At 35.4% G+C, this 20,253-nt stretch overlaps 2 protein-coding genes across 3 annotated transcripts; one reads left to right on the top strand and one right to left on the bottom strand.

Annotated features, from left to right (window-relative positions):
* Window positions 1-37: 37 nt before the first annotated feature.
* On the top strand, window positions 38-5,256 carry LOC134239427 (F-box/LRR-repeat protein 2-like). The gene is made up of 7 exons (XM_062721611.1): window positions 38-1,118; window positions 1,458-1,629; window positions 1,952-2,115; window positions 2,653-2,739; window positions 3,050-3,101; window positions 3,993-4,004; window positions 4,297-5,256. The coding sequence occupies exons 1-7, from the start codon at window positions 271-273 to the stop codon at window positions 4,390-4,392; spliced, it is 1,431 nt and encodes a 476-aa protein (XP_062577595.1). The 5' UTR covers window positions 38-270; the 3' UTR covers window positions 4,393-5,256.
* On the bottom strand, window positions 5,252-19,960 carry LOC134239413 (neutral amino acid uniporter 4-like). 2 transcript variants are annotated; one of them, XM_062721595.1, is made up of 10 exons: window positions 19,745-19,960; window positions 18,743-18,996; window positions 17,804-17,894; window positions 16,067-16,155; window positions 15,640-15,732; window positions 15,430-15,514; window positions 14,358-14,633; window positions 13,936-14,114; window positions 8,299-8,471; window positions 5,252-6,389 (listed from the first exon to the last, which is right to left on the bottom strand). In XM_062721595.1, exons 2-10 carry the CDS (start codon window positions 18,985-18,987, stop codon window positions 6,070-6,072), a joined length of 1,551 nt encoding a protein of 516 aa, XP_062577579.1. In that variant the 5' UTR covers window positions 18,988-18,996; window positions 19,745-19,960; the 3' UTR covers window positions 5,252-6,069. The 2 variants fall into 2 exon arrangements, with proteins under 2 accessions (XP_062577579.1, XP_062577581.1); XM_062721597.1 differs by lacking the exons at window positions 18,743-18,996; window positions 19,745-19,960 and adding an exon at window positions 18,662-18,681.
* Between the last annotated feature and the right edge of the window lie 293 nt (window positions 19,961-20,253).

The raw sequence follows: 20,253 nt of genomic DNA, 5'->3' as shown, positions 1-20,253 counted from the left end.
TGTGTGCTGGTTTTAATATTTACAATTTGTTCGTCAAGTTCACTTGTATGCTTGATTAAGAATAAATTCCACGTTTCCTCGGATTTTGTTTTGACATTTGACTACCAAATATGAAAGATATCTAAATTAAAGAATTCAGTTTTTACACATATATTCTTGCTTTTCAGTGAATATATACAGTTAAATTTAGTCATTAGATTTTAAAATTATGATTTGAAAAGATGATTTAGCACGAAATGATTTCATGGAAGATGAAAGAGTGATGTGAAAATGGATGAAGAAGATGGTTTACAAAATCCAGAACAAGATGGAGAGGAGTCGTCTTCACTCCGCACAGAAATAGTTCATTTTCTGGAAGAGGATGGCAGTGAAAATCATTTCATTGTAGGTCCAGGAGTATTTCGCATTTGTGAGGCATCTTCAACTGTTGATGATGGATCAAAAACAATGTTAGAAAACGACATCAAAGTGATATCAAATGAAGTAGAAAACTTGATTTCAAGTACAGAAAAGCTTAGTAGTAGACAAGGTGACACAAGTGATACACAAGATGAGCAAGAAAACTGTTTTAACTCTTTACCAAGGGAGATAATTTTAAAGATTTTTAGCTTTTTTTCATCAGTGGAGTTGTGTCGCTGTGTGATACCAGTTTGTAAGCAGTGGTATGATGCAGGTCATGACCCGAGCCTGTGGAAGGAGCTGGACTTTAGTCGACAGTGCGAGCTCCCATCCACCGTCTTATGTAGGACAATTTCCAGAGCAACGTCACTCAAAAAACTAAGCTTGATGGGAAGGCTGGATCTAAGCACAGCTGAGGTGGCGGTCTTCTCTCAGTATATACCTCTCCTGGAATCCCTTAATCTGGGCTTCTGTACTGGTGTCAACCGGACCGTGACTGAGTACTTTGTGAGGAACTGTCCACGACTTACAGAGCTCAATGTGGAGGGGTGTCACACGGTGGACGACAGTGTCACGGCGGCCCTCCCCCGCGGAGAGAGGCTCCGGAGCTTTAACTTCTCCCACTGTAACCTGACAGATGACAGCATTGTCTTACTAGCCTCTGCAGTCAAGAGAATTGTGTCCCTCAATATTGATGGCATTTCCTGGATCTCTGACAGGTGCTTATCTATTGTTGATGTAAAGAATTTTAAGCTGTTATGCTATGAAAATCATTTAATTACAGATGGAGATTAAAAACACAACACAGAAATGCTTAACAATAGCTTGAAAGGCAATTATATATATTTTGTCTTGAATGGTATAACCAACTTACGTGCAAGACCTAGAAATACTTGTCAATGTACATGATGAATAAGGGGATCTTTCTGGCTGTGGAATGGTTGTATTTTCATGATAATGCCAATACAGTAAAACACCCCTATTCCAAACTGAAACACTTTGGCAAGAACTTGTATTTACAGCAGCGTGATTTTAATTCCCTAAAATATATGTTTCAGTGCTGTGGTCACCTTAGTAGACAACCAACATCAGAATCTAGAGGAACTGGTCCTAGACGGAGCGGAGCTCTCAGATAAAAGTTTCCACCACATCGCCAGGTGTGCCAAACTCAAAAAACTCCACGTGTCCTTCTGTGAGGGGTTAACTGACCAGTCCCTCAGGTATATACAGGTAATGACCAGTCCCTCAGGTATATACAGGTAATGACCAGTCCCTCAGGTATATACAGGTAATGACCACGTCCCTCAGGTATATACAGGTAATATGAATGATCAGATCCTTCAGGTATATACAGGTACATGTAATACAATGGTCAGATCCTTCAGGTATATAAAAGTTATACTTGTATGTGAATTTGTACAAAGACAATATTCAATTTTCAAGTCACATTTTGATGCTTAACAAAAAACTACATATAATATATTCTATATACATGTATACACATACATGTAGTACATATACCATTACTTTAATTTCATTTTATTTATGGTAGACTCTACAGAACCTGACCTACCTGAAGATGAGGAAGGGTGTGTATTTCACCACAGAGGGCCTGCTGTCTCTGTTTACCTGTAAATCCATGTCTCACTTGGGGGAGCTCGACTTCTCCGAGAGTACGCAATTCGTCAACGACTGCGTCATCCAGATGACCAAATGGTGAGATTCCATCAAACTCGTAATTAGCTTTATATTGTGTAGATCTGTTAATTTAAGGAATTTCACACAGAAAGGCTGCATATTTATGAGAAAGAAATTTCCTAAGAAACTAAAGATGCTACATTTAGAACAAGGAGATACTTAATTGCACTTAGAATAGATTAATTCATGTCAAAAGTTGAGATTTTCTATATGCAGGACAGTGTATATAAAACTTGTGATTTACTCTTAATTGTTATAACTGAGTACTATATATCATATACAGTTGTGGTCCTTCCCTCCAGAACTTGGCCCTGTCTTGTAATAACTTTGAGTACTATATATTACATACAGTTGTGGCCCTACCCTCCAGAATTTGGCCCTGTCCTGTACTAACTTTGAGTATTATATATTACATACAGTTGTGGCCCTACCCTCCAGAACTTGGCCCTGTCCTGTACTAACTTTGAGTATTATATATTACATACAGTTGTGGCCCTACCCTCCAGAATTTGGCCCTGTCCTGTACTAACTTTGAGTATTATATATTACATACAGTTGTGGCCCTACCCTCCAGAATTTGGCCCTGTCCTGGTGCTGGGACATCACTGACCCTGGGGTCATCTCCATTGTCGACCACTGCAGGTAAAGTCAATATCACACACAGCTGTCATGAAGTTAACAATCTATTAGATTCTTTTAACAGCTTAGATTCTCACAAAATCATGCCATTCAAAATACAGTCTACTTATTTCTGAAATTCCATTTTCTGTAAATTAATTGCTGAATTAGCTCATTTTAGCTTAAATTTTAGGGGGTTTTTTTGGACATTTTTTCCACTTAACCTTGCTGTGTCAATTCAAGTACAACACCAGCACATATAACGCTGTATACACATGATAATTGTTTGATTATTTGAATAACAGGTATCTTTCTAATCTCTCTTCTTTGACAGGAATTTAGAAGTCCTTGACATTATTGGTTTACATAAAATAACGTGTGATAGGGTAAGTGTCTACAGCAGTGTGATAGGGTAAGTGTCTACAGCAGTGTGATAGGGTAAGTGTCTACAGCAGTGTGATAGGGTAAGTGTCTACAGCAGTGTGATAGGGTAAGTGTCTACAGCAGTGTGATAGGGTAAGTGTCTACAGCCGTGTAATAGAGTAAGTGTCTACAGTAGTGTAATAGGGTAAGTGTCTACAGCAGTGTGATAGGGTAAGTGTCTACAGCAGTGTGATAGGGTAAGTGTCTACAGCAGTACGATAGGGTAAGTGTCTACAGCAGTGTTATAGGGTAAGTGTCTACAGCAGTGTAATAGGGTAAGTGTCTTCAGCAGTGTAATAGGGTAAGTGTCTACAGCAGTGTAATAGGGTAAGTGTCTACAGCAGTGTAATAGGGTAAGTGTCTACAGCAGTGTGATAGGGTAAGTGTCTACAGCAGTGTAATAGGGTAAGTGTCTACAGCAGTGTAATAGGGTAAGTGTCTACAGCAGTGTAATAGGGTAAGTGTCTACAGCAGTGTAATAGGGTAAGTGTCTACAGCAGTGTGATAGGGTAAGTGTCTACAGCAGTGTGATAGGGTAAGTGTCCTATCTGTAATAGGGTAAGTGTCTACAGCAGTGTAATAGGGTAAGTGTTTACAGCAGTGTAATAGGGTAAGTGTCTACAGCAGTGTAATAGGGTAAGTCTACAGCAGTGTAATAGGGTAAGTGTTTACAGCAGTGTGATAGGGTAAGTGTCTACAGCAGTGTAATAGGGTAAGTGTCTACAGCAGTTTAATAGGGTAAGTCTACAGCAGTGTAATAGGGTAAGTGTCTACAGCAGTGTAATAGGGTAAGTGTCTTTAGCAGTGTAATAGGGTAAGTGTCTACAGCAGTGTAATAGGGTAAGTGTCTACAGCAGTGTAATAGGGTAAGTGATGAAAGTGACGATAGGAATTATTTGTTAACTTGTACTTGTCATCAGTCTGATTAAAATGAGATCTTTTCTGATGGCCTCTGTACATCTACCATAAGAATTTTGGAGTGTTTAACAAAGATCTGATTTTAATCAGATTGATTTGTCATTTTCATTAATAATAAGTACATCTCTACACAGGTTTAGTTTATAAGTTTATTTTTATGTCATAACTATTGTGAAAATTTATATTAAAAATTTGGAGAACAAGTCCATTTTACTGAAAGTTTTTTCCCCTTGGTTTCAGATAATTGATGAATTGATCGAAGACGTAGTAAGAAAGAAGCCCGACTTGACAGTGTTTAATTACTACGGAGAACAGTTTGTACATGTGAAGGGGTGACATTTAATATCGTAGAACGGGATCTGGGGGTGACAAAATAAACTTCAGTGGAGAGAATATCTATAGTGCTCCATAGACAGACAAATAATTATTTATACACAAATATCAGATACATGTATTACTCATTTTACTGCCCATCTTAGATCTGAGTGCTGGAAATGGAAACCATTTTCATAAAATGAAGAGGAAAAGAACCCTACTCAGAAATCTTGTTGAAGCAGCCTGTAGAATTATTGATGGTTGTCAAAAAAGTTAAGAAGTTGATTCTGACTGTGCTGTAGATTGTTCTGTATTAAAAGGGAGATTAATATGCTAGTTACTGGTATGCATACCGATGCTTCCATTTTATAGGGTTGTACCATGTCTTTCATTTATCTAATGATCTAAGATACAACTGATTTTTTTTTCTTTGTCGTGTTTCATTTCAGTGTGATGAACTATGAACAAACACCATAAACATTACATCAGCAGTACCATGTTGCCTTTTTATTTATCTTGGTGTGCAGGATAAAAATCTTAACTGCACCGTCTTAAATATTGTAATTTCCTCCAGATCACATGCTTTGGCTTCCATGTATATGTGTTTTAAATCCTTTTGAAATGGATATTTAGTAGGGGTGTTATGCCCCCATAATGAAAGATTCAGAGGCAAACAGTTTTTGGTCTGTTTGATCCCCTGCCTATAAATAAATATTTCTGTAACATTCTTTCAAACCACTTCTCTTACTACAGTTTTGGTCTGATTTTGATACAACTTGGCATACAGGTTCGGATGATGGTTGAACTCTCTTTTACTCATGAGCCATTGAGGAGTTGTATTAAACTCAATATGTATTGTTGACAGAAATAAACAAGAAAAGAAAATATATCATTTATTCTTTGAATATCACAGTACATGTAAAGAGAAGTTTTTTCCTGTAGATAACATTGTTATAGACAACCTCAAGTCAAAAGTAATACCCTGTAACTTTTCTACAATTATTCTAATGCCACATGTAATCCAATGGCTAATTGCTGACTTTAATTTCTCTGGACCAAGAAAGTCCCATCTGAGGAAAATGCACTTGATGGAATGTTATAAGAGTATGTACGTTGAAAAATTCAATTTTTCTTCATTGTTAATAAAACTAAAAATACACCTAGAAATTTTCTATAAAATACATATAAAATCAATTGGTATACATGGTATAAGATAATAATTCAGTTATAAGTTTGTAACAATTCAAAACAACCAAGAAACTCCTAACAATAAAAAGAAAAAACACAAAACTTTTATTTCCATCCCTCCCAAATTACTTTGATCTCAGTTGACTACATTGACTACATACCATTGGTCCATAATTGTGATCTGAGTTGACTATATTGTAATGGTCCATAACTGGGATCCAAGTTGACCATATATTGTAACGGACATTACCATTGGTCCATGATGACCAGCATCACAGACAATTTTAATCATAAAAGATAAAAATTAACCATAAGATCTTGTTTAAATATCTGGCATCACCAGAAAAAGAAATTGAAAGTAAAATTAAGCTGATACAAAACAAGAGGTCATGACCTTTAGTCCCCAGGGTTGAAATTCTACCAGGGGACTCAAATCCATGCATAACAACAAGTGTCCAAAACATGATGTAAACTTACTGAGAAATTCACACCCAGATCAAGAAGTGTTTGTCATGAACTGTTGAACAAAGTTAAATTATGTCTAGGATTTGCAGTTGTAGAACTAAATGGCATCAGAGTTGTAGTTTGTGGATTTCTTTTCTTGATAATTTCATCTATAGATATCCAAGTTCCAACCACACATCCAAAAATCCCAAACGACATTATAACAATGTTTTTTACGAGGATGATGGGAGATATTTTTTCATTGGGCGCTTTGTAGGTAAGGATTTCTATCAGGGGAGGGAACACCAGAGCCAGGGAGCTACTGGCCAGTGCCCCCACAAGGGAGATAAGCAAGTCCAACTCCGGAACCACTATGGCTACAATAGCTGAAAAAAACAACGCAGGATTTAGTTTAACATTAGACATACTGTGTTACATATTTTATATATATTTGAATTTTTAAGCAGACTCCTAATGTATGTAATCAAATTTGTTTTAATGACATTGTAGAGTTATAATTGAATTTATATTGGTGAATACTGGCACAAGTTGGCTGTACAAATACACAAGCTTGCTAGTACATTTTTACAGTGAACTTGTGCCAATATTCACCAATATAAGTTCAATAACTGCTTCATATAATATAGCTAAAACATTTTCCCAATGAATTATAATAATTATTCAAACTAAATAACTCTTGTTTTTTTAGTATCATTATTCAAGTTAACGCCTGTCCTGTCAGTGTTCAATATCGCATCATTCCATATGACCTAAAAAACATTATTTGTTTATTTAGGCTTTAGTTGGGCTGATACATGCTAAATTTTAAATCAAAAATTTCATTTTTGTGTGAAAATAAACACATCTTACCTGCATGGTTGCTGCTATCTTTTTTGAATGCCTTTCCAAGATTGATCAGACAACATTTTTTTGTTTATAACTGGGCATTTGATATTGAACACTCGTATTCAGTATGTTTCCAGGCATACTCATAATACAAACTCAGCGTTCAATAAAATGCCAAGATATTGAACCCTAAAATTCTCTAGATTTTTATCAGTTTTTTTGGTATAGACTATTAGCTATATAAAAAAAAAATATTGAATTCCTTTTGCTATATGCGATTTACTAATAATTGTGCAATATTTCATTCTTATTTATTCAAGTATATAATATAAAGTGTAGAAAAAGCCATTTTTATCTGTATGTTACCTGTGAGGACATTTACCGGAGTATCTGTATGTTTTATGCATGCGAAGATCTAGAGGGGGGTCAAGGGGGTGGAATTTACAAGGTTAAAAAATGTATATTCTAAAGCAAGAAAAAAAGTTACCATGGACCCCCCTTCGAAAACACTGACACCCCCCCCCCCGGTAAACGCGAATAGGTGTGAAAATGGTATGAAAAGTGAAAGATTTGAGGTAACCCCCCCCCCCCCCCCCCCCCCCCCCCCCCCGAAATAGGTTTTTGACATTTGGGCGAGTTTTTTGTTTTTTTTTGTTTTTGGGGCTTCTGGATCCGCGTTTGATATTATCTTTATTTCCTATCAAGCTTGTAACACGAGCTTTGATTGGTTACAAATAAATTTCCATACACTCGACTTGAACCCAGTGTAAATCACATTATTTCCTATGTAGCTTGTAACAAGAGGTTTGATTGGTCACAAAATCCATGCACCCGACTTGAGCCGGGTGTAAATAAAACGTAACGTAACAATGCATACATTCTCTATGATAAAAACCAAATAATATGACGTACGTCACGATGCATTGTAGTACGTAGATATCTTATTGATAGACAGAGACACACTCTGATGTTTACAAAGCATTTTTGGGGTACAAAGGAAATAAATTCGTTATCCAGGTCCAATCAAGGGTGTACAGGGATTTACCCTGGGTTTTATTCCATACACCCTGAGGCCAAATCCCCGTACACCCTTGATTGAACCTGGATAACTAATAAGATGTTACAATGCATAGCTTCTCTATGATAAAAAGCAAATGATATGATGTCACGATACATTGTAGCATGAAGTACACTTTACTTATAGCTTAAAATACCGTTCATTAAACTTATGTTTACAAAGAATGTTTATTTGATTACAAAAAAAATAAATTTGTTATCCAGGTCCAATCAAGGGTGTATGGGGATTTATCCCGGGTTGTATTCCATACAATCTTCAGCCTTCGGCCTCAGGGTGTTTGGAATAAAATCCAGGGTAAATCCCCGTACACCCTTGATTGGACCTGGATAACTAACAGTATGTTACCTGTGAGGACATTATCTGTAAGTTACCTGTAAGGACAACGAGAAAAATCCTGAGAATATATTCTCCCAAGTGCTTCTTCTTTTTAGACACAAGGTAATGCTCTATCTTTGGCCAGATGATTCTGATTGGGACGTACAGTTGTAATGCAAATGAGATAAACAGTGATGCTGAAAACATCAGAAGAACCGCTTGGTACAGGCTACAAAGAGAACCACATTACTGGGTCAACACTCCAGGTAGAGAGATCAATACATGTAATGTTTAATATGATGAGCTATGATTCAAGAGGATCTTCACACGGCCCAATCTACAGGTGACTCTCGATCTCTCGAAGTTCAAGGGACCGCGAGAAAAGTTCGAGAGATCAAAGGGTTCGAGAGATGGAAAGTCAATAAAATCCGGAATTTTCAGTTCCGACCATCGATGTTTTACTTTTATAGATACCGGAAGTATGAGTAAATAAAGTAATTGCACATTTTCAATCTTATTTTACAGGTGGCTAATTGTATTCGGCGCGTCGGCGCGCTCACGCAACATATTTTGTTTATAAAATTTATCGCTTATACAAGCTTCGGGCTTGATCTCCTCTACTATTCAAAGTATTTAAAGTACTGATAGGAGTTGATTTTAATGACGGTTTCAATAAAATTTAATGTTTGACACTTTGGTCACAACTTTTCAAATTATGTTTATTTATGCTTCATAAGGAAGTTTGTGGGAATTGAATAAACTAGAACTGTCCAAACGGGACAAAATACCCCCTGATGGGTTTTTCAGAAGTAAGTTTTTCCATAAGAAAGATATGTATCAAACATGAATTATGAAATTTTTTTCCAGTGACCTTAAAGTTCCCCAAATGACCTTGGGTCAAGGTCATGACACACCCTGACACACCCTTGGGTCAAGGGCAATCTTTCTGTGAAATGAGAACCTACCAAGTTAATCCATACAAAAGATATGGACCGGACATGAATTATGAAATTTTTCTTCCAATGACCTTGAACTTCCATAATTGACCTTGGATCAAGGTCATGATAAACCCTTGGGTCATGGGCAATCTTTGTGTGAAATGAGAATCACCAAGTTTACCAAAAAAAAAGATATTGACTGGACACGAAGTATGAAATTTTTCTTCCAGTGACCTTGAAGTTCCCCAAATGACCTTGGGTCAAGGTCATGACACACCCTTGGGTCAAGGGCAATCTTTCTGTGAAATGAGAACCTACCAAGTTTATCCATAAGAAAGATATGGACCGGACACGAATTATGAAATTTTTCTTCCAGTGACCTTGAAGTTCCCCAAATGACCTTGGGTCAAGGTCATGACACACTCTTGGGTCATGGGCAATCTTTGTGTGGAGTAGTAGATTCTAATGTCCCTCCATAAGAAAGATATGGACCGGACATGTTTGCACAGACAGACGGACAGACAGACAGATGGACAGACGGACAAGGTGATTCCTATATACCTTCCCAAACTACGTTTGCGGGGATATAAAAAGAAAATGACATGATTCTACAGAGTCAAAAAGGTATGGTTTGTTTTGATCTCACCATAACCTTAGAATGATGCCAAAAAGTGTAAGACTTTTTCTCTGTTCAATTTTTTTTTCAATAAATTAATAAGATATATTTTTCTGACCAAAATTTTGTTTAAAAGGGCTTTTTATTGCAAAGCCATTTCTGTAACTAAAGTTACTCCCCATCCTCAAATTAAGTCAAGTTAATTTTTATTAGTAGTATTTAGTTTAAAACGTAACAAGCCTTACAATGAATCTTCATACACGATACCAATGTATGGCAGTTTACTGGCATGAGAATCAAGTCTCTAAAAAGGAGGTTAAACTCTCAAGTCTAGGGTCATTACGTAATACTTGTAAATTTTATTTTGTCACATTGGCATTGGAAGCAAATTGAAAGGGGGAGGGGGGGCTAAGTGAAAGAGAAATAAATTTCAAACCTGAAAAATCTTAACAAGCAAAAAAAAAAAAGGAAAATGTGTCCAAACACGAAAATCGTATTTCGAGGGGGGGGGGGATAAAACTTCTTTCAGTACCAAATTTTTCTTTCAAATACTACCACTTACCCTTCTTCGACTAGACTGCAACGTGCCTGTTGAAAGTAAGGGGGGGGGGAGGGGGGGGGCTAAACCTTCGCCCCAATGTTTACTACCTATATGATGTCTTTCTTTGCCAAAAAAAGGGGGGCTAATCCTCCTAAGCCCCCCCCCTCCTGGTTCCGACGCCTATGTGTTATACATTAAGAAAATTTATAAAAACCAATTGAAGCACTAAATATTTTTAAATGCTATAGTTTATATTTTGAGAGAGAGAGAGAGAGAGAGAAATCGAAAGTAGGGCAACTCAGAAAATTGGGGTAAATTTCGGATCACTCTAGCACAAATTGTGGTAAGGCATGCATGGATCAAAGGGGATCCGGATCTCTAGAAAATTCAAATTTATTTAAACTGTAAAATTACTAAAGGCTATGCCTCGGACTTCTTCCCCTTGCGCGCCGAAATATGGCTGAAATATTGCGGACTCGGCGTAAAACAGCAATAATCAATCAATTTGAAGTCCCCTTGCCTTTTGAGCCACCACCTTTTAGAAAAAAAAATTCTGGATCCACCCAACAAAAAATTACAATCGGGCTCAGTCTGTCGACTAGAATATAAGCAATAATGCTTAAATTATAAAGAAAATCGTTGTCCTTTGAGTGTTTTAATGAAGGGAGAAAATAGTTTTGTGATATTGAGATGAGATGGACGCGCCGAACACAATTAGCCTTATAGGTAATTTACTTGATATCAATGGTCGTATGTCGAATAAATTAAACGAATTCCTACAGTTTCAATATTTATTTGTTCTTCTTTCATGATTACATGAAACCCGAATAGCAATTATCAGTTTTGCTATTCCGCGGCTTGATCGGGTCCTTCACCAGCGTCACCAGATTTTTTAAAATCAGTATTCAGTCCTTGAAAAAGCACCTCGAATTTCTTATGTAATATTTGCTATGTGGTATTATGTAGACTCTAATAAAAGTTCATAGTCTATAGGAACTTATCAAAACGATTGTCCATAAATTATTTTCTAAAAATTATTGTCTCTGTTTCAAGTCAAAATAACCCAGTTGTGAATTGGTTTATAATTTACTAATTATAACCAATTAAGGTGGAATGCCACACCAACTTTTTATTTTATAGATCTTTGAGTCATCCTTTTTAAGCAATGGTTTCAGCATTGAAAGGCAAATATTAGCCCTTAATTATTTTATAATAATTTTTTTTGTATTTTTTCAAAGAAAATGAAAAAAATTATTTATATCCAAATAAGTTGTTTTCGAGTTAAAAGTTTGCTGTAAATGAATGCATCATATGAATATCTAATAAAATATGTAAAGAAAGGCTGGTTAGACTTCTTAATTTTTTTTATTAAAAAATATGTATGAAAATAAAACACATTATTTGTGAATATTTTTTAAACCTATGGTTAAAAACACCATAAAACTAGTCACAACTGAGGACAACATGTTTGTCAATCATATTTTTAAAAAAAATTGAAATGAAATTGAGAAATTTTAGAGAAATTAATTTTTTGATATTTGGACCTAACCCGATCAAAATTAAACTGATCCCGATCAAAATTAACACAAAATGAATAAAATCCTAATTTATTGCCTCTTCATGTATTTACAATGAAGAAATCTATTTTATTGTCATATTAGTTCAATAATGTTTTAACTAGGGATGTCAATTTTACTCGGGCAGCATAGTCGAATAGTCGGATGCTTTAGTCGAACGATAGTCGAATATTCGTTTAATTTTAATTATTTGTTCATATCATCTTCAATTTTTAACCTACACTATCACCATTATACCACGAATTTCTGAAATCAATATGTATCCAATTTTTTTTGTCCTCTCTTTACATATTTTTCTACGTGTCCGTCAATGACCTTTGACAGGTACACAATTCAAGCGTGTCGCTTATAAAAACAAAGAGAGAGAGAGATAGCTTGGGATAAATTTTAATTACCGGGTATGAAATTTTGTGCAAACAATCAATGATTGCATGAAATTAATATCAGAAAAAGAAAACACGGTTTAATTACTCTCATAACTGACCCCAATTTACATGTATTTTGAAGATATGTTTGCTGAAAATACATAGACGTACAAATAATTTCCTTTGAACAGTTATAGCGTACCCTTAATTTTTACATATGAAAATATTGATCTGTAAGTAAATGAAATGGGCAAATATAAGTTTATTGCCTTGAATTCAATTACTTTGATGAAACACATTTTTAACGAATAACCGACTAAAGAAATTTTAGTCGATATTTTATTAGTCATATTAGTTCAGTTGACATCCCTAGTTTTAACCCTTATTACACCCAATCAGACTAGTGTTCTTAGGGAAATGCTATTTATTTCCAATAATTGTACAATTATGGTTGGAATCGGTTTAATTTTGATCGGGATTGGCCAAAATTAAAAAAAATTATTTCTCTAAAATTTGGCTATTTCATTTCAATTTCTTTTACAAATATGATTAATGAACATGTTCTCCCAAGTTGTGACTGGTTTTAAGAACATTTTAACCACAAGTTTAAAAACTATTCACAAATTATGTGTTTTATTTTCTTAAATATTTTTTGTATTTAAAAAATTTTAATATCTATACGGCTTTTCTTTACACATATTATTAGGTATTTATGTGATGCATTCATTTACAGCAAAATTTTTACAAGAAAGCATATAATTTGGATGTAAATAATTTTTTGAATTTTCTTTGAATAAATACAAAAAAATTCATATAAAATAATTTATAGCTAATGTCGGCCTTTCAATGCTGGAACCATTGTTTAAAAAGGTCGACTCAGAGATCTATAAAATAAAAAGTTGGTGTGGCATTCCTCCTTAATTATATCAACACACGGACGACCCACAGGTGTAGTGTCATCTATGTAAACACCCAATTAACACCTCCATGCCAGCCCCAGGCGTTCACTGTTTTCCAGGTAAGTCCAGGCTGCATTAATTTTACGGTTGATAGGCGTGTACACACGCGCAATCAAAACTTCGAGAGATAGAGAGTAAAATTCAATGAAATATGTGTAACGGGACCACGGCTTTGGTTCCAGAGATAGAGAACTTCGAGAGATAGAAGTTCGAGAGATCAGGAGTAAATTTGCTTAGTTATATAGAGGAAAAAAACGGGACTGGAGGTTCACTTCGAGAGATCGGAGTTCGAGCCATCGAGAGTCATCTGTACTTGGTTTGCACATACTTTTCATGCAGCGTTGTTTCAGATAGGTCACAGTACCCTTGATTGACATCACGATTGAATACAATAACGTCCTAGTTAAAATGACGTCAAATTGCATTAAAATAAATCACCATTCTTGCATTCCTGGTATGACTTCACTGTGTGCCTTCATTCTGGCATTTAGAACTACATGATTGTATCAATTCTTATATTTTAATAAATTCATCTTTTGATTAAAAACAACTTTATGATATAATTTTTTGAGATATAAATTTTTAAGTATAAATGCTCGTTTCTTAAGCAATAACAAACTTTGTAATTTGTTGCCTTTTTAACCCCCTCCAAATGCATCAAATTTTTACATTTTGTCTGTCAGTTACCACTACTCACAATTCATCTGTGGGGAGGTTCAGGGTCACACTGCCCTTGGCGTCGTCCCCAAACTTGAGGTAGCCGTACCAGCCCATGGCGGTGTACAGAGAACAGATGGTTATCATCCCAAGGTTCAGGATTCCATTCCACCCAAGGAAATTCTCCGGAGTCCTCATCTTATTCTCAATCGGCAGAACCTTGCAAATAAAAGGGTTGTATGTTCATTGTTGAATGTAATTAAAGAAGGAATACTCAAAATAACATGTATCAGCAAATTCTCTCTAAACACTCTTTTTTCAAGTTTAAAAAAATACATTAGTTACATGGTTTTATTTTGCACACTAAATAAAAGCCCACTATTTCATTTAACAAGAATGTAATTCTGAAATGTTGTTATCAGGTGAATTTTTTATGGGAGAAGTCTAAAATATTGCACTTACAAGACCAATTCCTTCATAAGTAAACAGCGCTGTCCCAAAATACAGCGGCAGTTTTTCATAGGACTTATCCGCTGGTCGGGTGCTCTGGTCCGGTAGATTACGGAATAGGTACTCGAAAATAATCACCAATCCCACCGTGTTCAGGACGTTAGCAAACATGGCAAATGGAGCGAGGTGCACGAGATTCCGTATCAGACTGTAGGGAATGAGGAGGGCTGCAATAACGATGATATATACCGAAAGACTGGGGTCACCTGACCAAAAACTGTGGAACACCTGTACAGAATTGCAAAGAACACATCATAAGTATTTTTACTATATATATTTAGATCTCGGAAGAATTGTTATAGTAAAGGATATTCAATATTTTCACTTTTATATAATTTGACATAAACAGTACATGTTTGAGATTGACATAACCTGTTTGACATTGACACTGACCTTTTGACCTTGACATTACCTGTTTGACCTTAACATTACCTGTTTGACCTTGACATTACCTGTTTGACCTTGACATTACCTGTTTGACTTTGACATTACCTTTTTGACCTTAACATTACCTGTTTGACATTGACATTACCTGTTTGACCTTAACATTACCTGTTTGACATTGACATTACCTGTTTGACCTTAACATTACTTGTTTGACATTGACATTACCTGTTTGACCTTGACATTACCTGTTTGACTTTGACATTACCTTTTTGACCTTAACATTACCTGTTTGACATTGACATTACCTGTTTGACCTTGACATTACTTGTTTGACAGACATTACCTTTTTGACCTTAACATTACCTGTTTGACATTGACATTACCTGTTTGACCTTAACATTACCTGTTTGACATTGACATTACCTGTTTGACCTTAACATTACTTGTTTGACATTGACATTACCTGTTTGACCTTGACATTACCAGTTTGACTTTGACATTACCTTTTTGACATTACCTGTTTGACATTGACATTTCCTGTTGGACATTGATATTACCTGTTGGACATTGATATAACCTGTTTGACATTGATATCACCTGTTTAACCTTGACATTACCTGTTTGACCTTGACATTACCTGTTTGACATTGGTTGCAACAAAGAGGAGGTAAACACAGCAGAAACCAAACTGTGTCATCATCAGAAACATATTGATCAAAAAGCTGAAAAAAAATCAAATAATAAAAAGTTAATCTCAAGTTTAGACAAGTTAAGCATGTATATTTTCTTTGAAAAGTATGATTTTGAAATACCAAATCCCTGGAGTGGTGATAAACATAATGACTACCTTCCCAGACCTGCATATCTCCTGAGGAATAATGGACCACTGGACAAACTGAGACGGAGAGTTGCTGCATAGTCAAGTGCTGAGGTCTTCTCTCTGTCATAAAATATAACATCTAATATTAGAGATTTGTTACCTATCAAAATCTAAGGAATGATTTTGAATTACCTAATCATAACTGTATTTAAGGGAAAATTTATATGTATACTGTTTGCGTACTTAAAAAGCGGGCTTCATATTTTAGGGCTTTGGCGCGTACAACAATGTGCTAATTCATTAATACCATTAACGGTTAATAAATCTTTTATAAATACACGGTGCTGACGTATGTAGCACTCATGTATAATAAGCCAAACACTCAATACCCTGTGATTGCAATAAATTTTGAAAACGTCAGTTTATGTAGAGTATTCACTATAGATGAGTTTACCTCCTTCGTAGATGTGTGCTCGAGTTCAGCAGAGTATGCATACAGTGTGTTGCTAAAAATCCCAGCAGTAAAATACCAGTCGAACCAACCTGAGAAAAAACAAGAGATGTTTGTAAAACACTTATGCCTCCCTCCACAAATTGTAATTTTTCTAAGTCCAAAAGGGCATAACTCTGTCAAAAATGGTGGGATTGAAGCCAAAACAGAACTGGACCTAGATATTTATCTGATAAATCTGTATACTTAATTTCATTTCAGTTTGTGCAACCTCTGCGAAGAAAATGAACAGGAACTGCAAATACTTGGAATTTTTTCTAAGTCCAAGGGGCATAACTCTGTCAAACATTGTGAGATCATACCCAAAACAAAACTTGACCAAGATATTCATCTGATATATCTATATACCAAATTTCATTTCAGTATGTACAACGGTTGTGAAGAAAATGAATGGAAATAAGTGAACCGACAGACAGCAGCAAAGCAATGTGCCCTCCCTTCTTCGAAGGGGGGCATAACAAAAATATTGCAGTGCAGTCGTATATTGGGTCTTAATAATAGATATGTGACTCAAGTCAAACTTTGTTCTCTTGAAGGACATGCCAAGTTGTTTTAAGCCCTAATCATCATTTCATTAAGTAAATATGCATTTTAACCTTCAAGTTGACTTCTTGAATTTGAGGTCATCTCAAACTTTTTTGGCCAAATCAAGTTTCAGATGATTACATGTATGTTTTTTTTAGGATACACGAATACATGTATGTCATTTACTCTGTATATCTACTTACTGCCCACTTAAGAGTCATTTTAACTAATGATACACAGTCAGCATGCTTCACATATGGAGATGTTATAATGAGGACAATGACATGTTCATCTCATCTTATGATGCTCTAAGATTTAAATTAATAATTTTATAAACATATTGGAAAATATTACATGACATTGAAGTCATTATTTAGTCATTAACCAGTTTGATGTGTACTAGTATTGGTTTGAGCTACCTTGGCAGAAATCTCAGTCTAAGATTTCTGCCAGGGTAGCTCAGCGGTTAGAGCACCTGAATTTAGTGCTGGTATCTCAGGTTCATATCTCATTCCCCTCATAAATGTCCGACATTTTGTCAGGATCTGTATGCTAAAGACAAATACATTTGTATGTCACAAATAATTCATGAAGCAAGGGGCTCATGAATTTCCTTTGAGATCATTTGGTAGTGGTATATGAGATGGCAAGTTATAAAGAAGTATTTATATATGAATCAAGTTGACAGTATACATGGTATAGCATTATAACTATCAAAAAAAATCTCTCAAATGGTAGAAATTAATTGATGACTTTTGAATGAAGTTCATGTACACAAATGGTGATTTGTAATAGGGCCATTGCTTTCTGGAGTAGCATTACAAGCAGCTGAGTTGTCAAGAAGTCATTGTTCATTTTCAAGGTCATCAAACAATATTAGGGATATTAAGCTCTCCAGTCATTAATTAAGGTTCTTCTCCTCTCCACCAAAAGAACATGTCTCCAAGCCACCAATAGTAAGTGAAGTTGGAGGAGATTTACCTTGGATCTTCGTTAGCCAATAAACTTCAAAGGCTTCCTAAATATCAGACAAGGGCTGACCCCTAAATTCTTATTCCCCAGTCCAGAATTCCTGTCCCAATATTACCCTTGACCCCCTAAATCCTTTCCCAGAATTCCTGTCCCAATATTACCCTTGACCCCCTAAATCCTTACCCACAGTCCAGCGTAGCTGACCGCTATCGGCATGGCCAGTATCCCCGTACCAATATTACCCTTCAGAAGGTGCATAAGACTCTGTAAATTCCTGAAATAAATCAAAACAAAAACAAAATAAAGACTACATTGTCATTAAAATTGTATAATTGCTAAAAATATAAATAAGAAAGGGGAGGTAAACAATATTGTGTTGTATAATTTACCTTAATTCATAGCTCAAATATTAAAAGATATGTTATCAATATTTAATGTTTATATTTGTTGTTAACTTTTCCTCAATATGTTTAATTCTGACAATAAATTTGTACAATGTCAGGAAGTTTCTTCCTTTTTACGAAAGTAGAATCTGACTGCCATAATATTATTCTATTTCCTCCAACAAGTTGGACATCACTTCAAATTTTATGGCTGCAAATTAAAGAAAGAATAAAGACAAATAATTTCCTACATATTCACAACTCAAACTGCTGAGCCAAAATTGGGACATAAAATAAAAGTTTAATTAAACTGTTATAGATTATACATACGAGATTTTGAGCCTGTCTAGTGAGCTCAATTTTGAGTCTGTCCTGGAGCTGAGTTTACTTAACTGTTATAGATTATATATACGAGATTCTGGGCCTGTCTAGTGAGCTCAATTTTGAGTCTGTCCTGGAGCTGAGTTTACTTAACTGTTATAGATTATACATACAAGATTTTGAGTCTGTCTAGTGAGCTCAATTTTGAGTCTGTCCTGGAGCTGAGTTTACTTAACTGTTATAGATTATACATACAAGATTTTGAGTCTGTCTAGTGAGCTCAATTTTGAGTCTGTCTGGGAGCTGAGTTTACTTAACTGTTACAGATTATACATACGAGATTTTGAGTCTGTCTGGGAGCTCAATTTTGAGTCTGTCCAGAAGCTGAGTTTAATTAACTGTTCTAGATGATACGTACGAGATTTTGAGCCTGTCTGGGAGCTCCTCGCCCTGTGAACTGCTGTAGCTGTGGGACACGTAATCCTGGGAGTTATTGGGAACCTCAACAGATTCCAGGGCCGTCACGGATCTCTGTAGATTACGACGTTTGTTGCGGGCCATTTCCCTCGTGGCATCCCTTTGTGGTACCTCCACGGTGATCTGGGGGTTGTGATTCGGCTCATACTCAGAAAGGAGACAAGTTTTCTCTGAAGTGTCCTCCATACTTTAATACTGTAGAGAAATCATTTTAAAAATTCATTGATTTAAAGACATTGGATGTTACATGTACATGTGTCGATTGCAGTGTACTCATAAATTTATAAATATTTTTTAATACCGCATAAGTAGAATTTTTAGCGAGGATTTAATTTTGGCATTATTAGCGATGCTGTAGAGAAAATTGATTTTAAAAATTAATTGCGTATTATTTGTAATAGCTTCTTTACTGTGCATTTTCAAATCGCTAATATAACATCTCGCAAAAAATAAATTACCAGGTTTTAAGGACAAATCGCTAGATTTGCATCTCGCTAAAATTTCCACTTATACGGTAGTCTGAAATATTAATCAGTAATTTGGAAAGATTTATAATATCTTTACGTGAAATATCTGGATTTAGACTGGTAGATAAAACAAAATTGAACTGCGTTGATTAGCCTTTAACCAGGAATTGAACCAAAAAAAAAACTTCAATTGTATAACTCAACACATAATGCTCTGTAAAGGTACATTGAGAAGTTAAGTTTATAGGACCAACATCTTCACTTTAATTTTACACTTTTTTTTTTAATTACAATAAACATTCTAAATTTAAAACTTTAAAAATTACGACTCTCTGACTGGTTTTACATTATTTCATAGTAGGTCCTAATTATTTATTGAAAAATCATCCAAGTAAAGGATACATAGATGTTAGCCCCAGTAAATAACCTTAGTACATAAAATCTCTTAAGTTTTTCTCCGATAATTTGTAACTTACCGTTGAGGTGGCTCTGTTTTAATCCTGATATTTTCACGTCATGTTTGTGTCACTGCTGGTTCAAACTGCACTAAAGTACTAAGCATCCTCTGGCTTAGTCAACGACCAACTGTGTCAATCACATGATCGCTCCATACAAAACAAAGCGGCGTAACTCTACTTTCACTTTTAAAGAAACATTGAATTATCCTTCTTTGACTAAAGCTGGTCAGATTAAAAAAAAATATGATGTGGATAAAAATATATATTTCATCCAATATTCAGTTGTTCATGATCCAAAATCAAATAACACACTTTAATAAGAAAACTAGGCTTAACTAAGCACAACAATAGAGTTCAAGTAACAACTTCCATCATCTTTTTGACAGTCCAACTCCAAGTTCTCACTGGACAGGCCCCAATGAGTGGGGATTCCAGTTTCCCACCGCCTAGACCAGCAGACCCAAAGAAATTCAAGAATAAAGTCCTGTGTAGAATTGGAATCTTTTAAACTCCCTTTCTGATATAAT

Source organism: Saccostrea cucullata, unplaced genomic scaffold (assembly GCF_032062105.1).
Source record: "Saccostrea cucullata isolate Sc308-1 unplaced genomic scaffold, CSIRO_AGI_Scuc_v1 ctg344, whole genome shotgun sequence".
NCBI lineage: Eukaryota > Metazoa > Mollusca > Bivalvia > Ostreida > Ostreidae > Saccostrea > Saccostrea cuccullata.
The sequence above is the reverse complement of the archived record's forward strand: the minus strand, read 5'-3'. Positions and strand labels throughout refer to the sequence as shown.

What these genes read in the sequence shown, in the direction of transcription:
- LOC134239413 (XM_062721595.1), bottom strand. Translation starts at nt 18,987, where the DNA reads ATGGAGGACACTTCAGAGAAAACTTGTCTCCTTTCTGAGTATGAGCCG. An exon ending in AGATATGCAGGTCTGGGAAG is followed by an intron (nt 15,515 to 15,639) that starts GTAGTCATTATG and finishes ATTTTTTTTCAG; the next exon opens with CTTTTTGATCAATATGTTTC. An exon ending in TTGCAACCAATGTCAAACAG is followed by an intron (nt 14,634 to 15,429) that starts GTAATGTCAAGG and finishes AATTCTGTACAG; the next exon opens with GTGTTCCACAGTTTTTGGTC.
- LOC134239427 (XM_062721611.1), top strand. Translation starts at nt 271, where the DNA reads ATGGATGAAGAAGATGGTTTACAAAATCCAGAACAAGATGGAGAGGAG. An exon ending in ATTTCCTGGATCTCTGACAG is followed by an intron (nt 1,119 to 1,457) that starts GTGCTTATCTAT and finishes TATATGTTTCAG; the next exon opens with TGCTGTGGTCACCTTAGTAG. An exon ending in AGTCCCTCAGGTATATACAG is followed by an intron (nt 1,630 to 1,951) that starts GTAATGACCAGT and finishes TATTTATGGTAG; the next exon opens with ACTCTACAGAACCTGACCTA.